The 1045-nt window shown below is 65.7% G+C and overlaps 1 protein-coding gene across 1 annotated transcript in view; it reads left to right on the plus strand.

The window, feature by feature from the left end:
• The first annotated feature begins 69 nt into the window (after positions 1 to 69).
• The window catches only part of LOC104125029 (cell death activator CIDE-3-like), a 1346-nt gene continuing 370 nt past the window's right edge, over positions 70 to 1045 (plus strand). The window contains exons 1-4 of the mRNA XM_009637426.2: positions 70 to 156; positions 337 to 478; positions 569 to 718; positions 859 to 1038. Coding sequence (XP_009635721.1) covers positions 107 to 156; positions 337 to 478; positions 569 to 718; positions 859 to 1038 — 522 coding nt within the window. The 5' untranslated portion in view covers positions 70 to 106. The remainder of the gene's footprint in view (positions 157 to 336; positions 479 to 568; positions 719 to 858; positions 1039 to 1045) is intronic.

A 1045-nucleotide genomic window follows, 5' to 3' on the forward strand; every position in this document is an offset into this window, starting at 1 on the left:
GTGCTGGTGGGAAGGGGTCTTCTGGGGTGGAGAGGAGCTGGAAAGCAACCCTGCCCAGGGCCAAATCCTTCCTCCCCAGCAGGCTGGGCTATTGCTCCTTGCGAAGATGGATTACGCCAAGTCCTTGAGTCTGCGCCTGGCTGCCCCCGTCTCCAAGTAAGTGCTGGGGAGCCACCATCCCTGGGGTGGGGGACATGGGAGCCCTCCCTCTTTTGGCACCTCTCAGCTCCCTGGGTGGATGTGCTGCCCCCCACTGAGACTTGGGGGGGGGGGTAGTGGTGCTGCCCAGGGCTGGCAGGGGTCTCAGGACACCCCAATCCCTCCATCCCTCTCCAGATGTGTCTCCGCAAGTGCCTCCATGACCCAGCAGCTGCTGTCGAGCCCAGCCCCGCGGCCCCGACCCTACCGTGTCTGCAACTGGGACCGCAGCATGCGCAAGGGTGTCATGGCACACAGCCTTGCTGAGCTGCTGCGCCAGGTGAGCCGGGGTCTGTCTGTCTGTCTGTCTGCCCAGGTGGGTTTTGGGCTGGCTGCCCTCCAGCCCCACTCACGCCCAGCACCCTTGCAGGCTCAGAGCGCCCTGCTCGCCCCGGGTCCCATCTCGCTGGTGCTGGATGAGGATGGCACGGCAGTGGAGACGGAGGCTTTCTTCCGGACGCTGGAGGAGGGCACAGTGCTGATGGCCCTGAGCAAGGGGCAGACCTGGGCTGCCTCCAAGGCAAGTGCACCCCTGGGGCACGGGAGCCCGCTTCGTCCCATGGGATCAGCAGGGAGATGATGCTGGGCTGGGTGGTACCCGGGGCGCTGGGGTGGGGTAGGACCGGGAAGGTGGGCAACCCTGGTCCCGCTCTCCCCTAGACGCCCGGCTACCAGCTGAGCTTGTCCCGCAAGCCCCCTCGGAGGATCGATGTCGCCTGTGTCACTTTTGACCTCTACAAGACCACCCCGCGGGACCTGGGCTGCCTCAACGTCAAAGCCACGCTCTACGGCACCTACAGCATGTCCTACGACCTGCGCTGCTACGGGGCCAAGCGGCTGGTGAAAG

Source organism: Egretta garzetta, unplaced genomic scaffold (assembly GCF_000687185.1).
Source record: "Egretta garzetta isolate BGI_Z169 unplaced genomic scaffold, ASM68718v1 scaffold284, whole genome shotgun sequence".
NCBI lineage: Eukaryota > Metazoa > Chordata > Aves > Pelecaniformes > Ardeidae > Egretta > Egretta garzetta.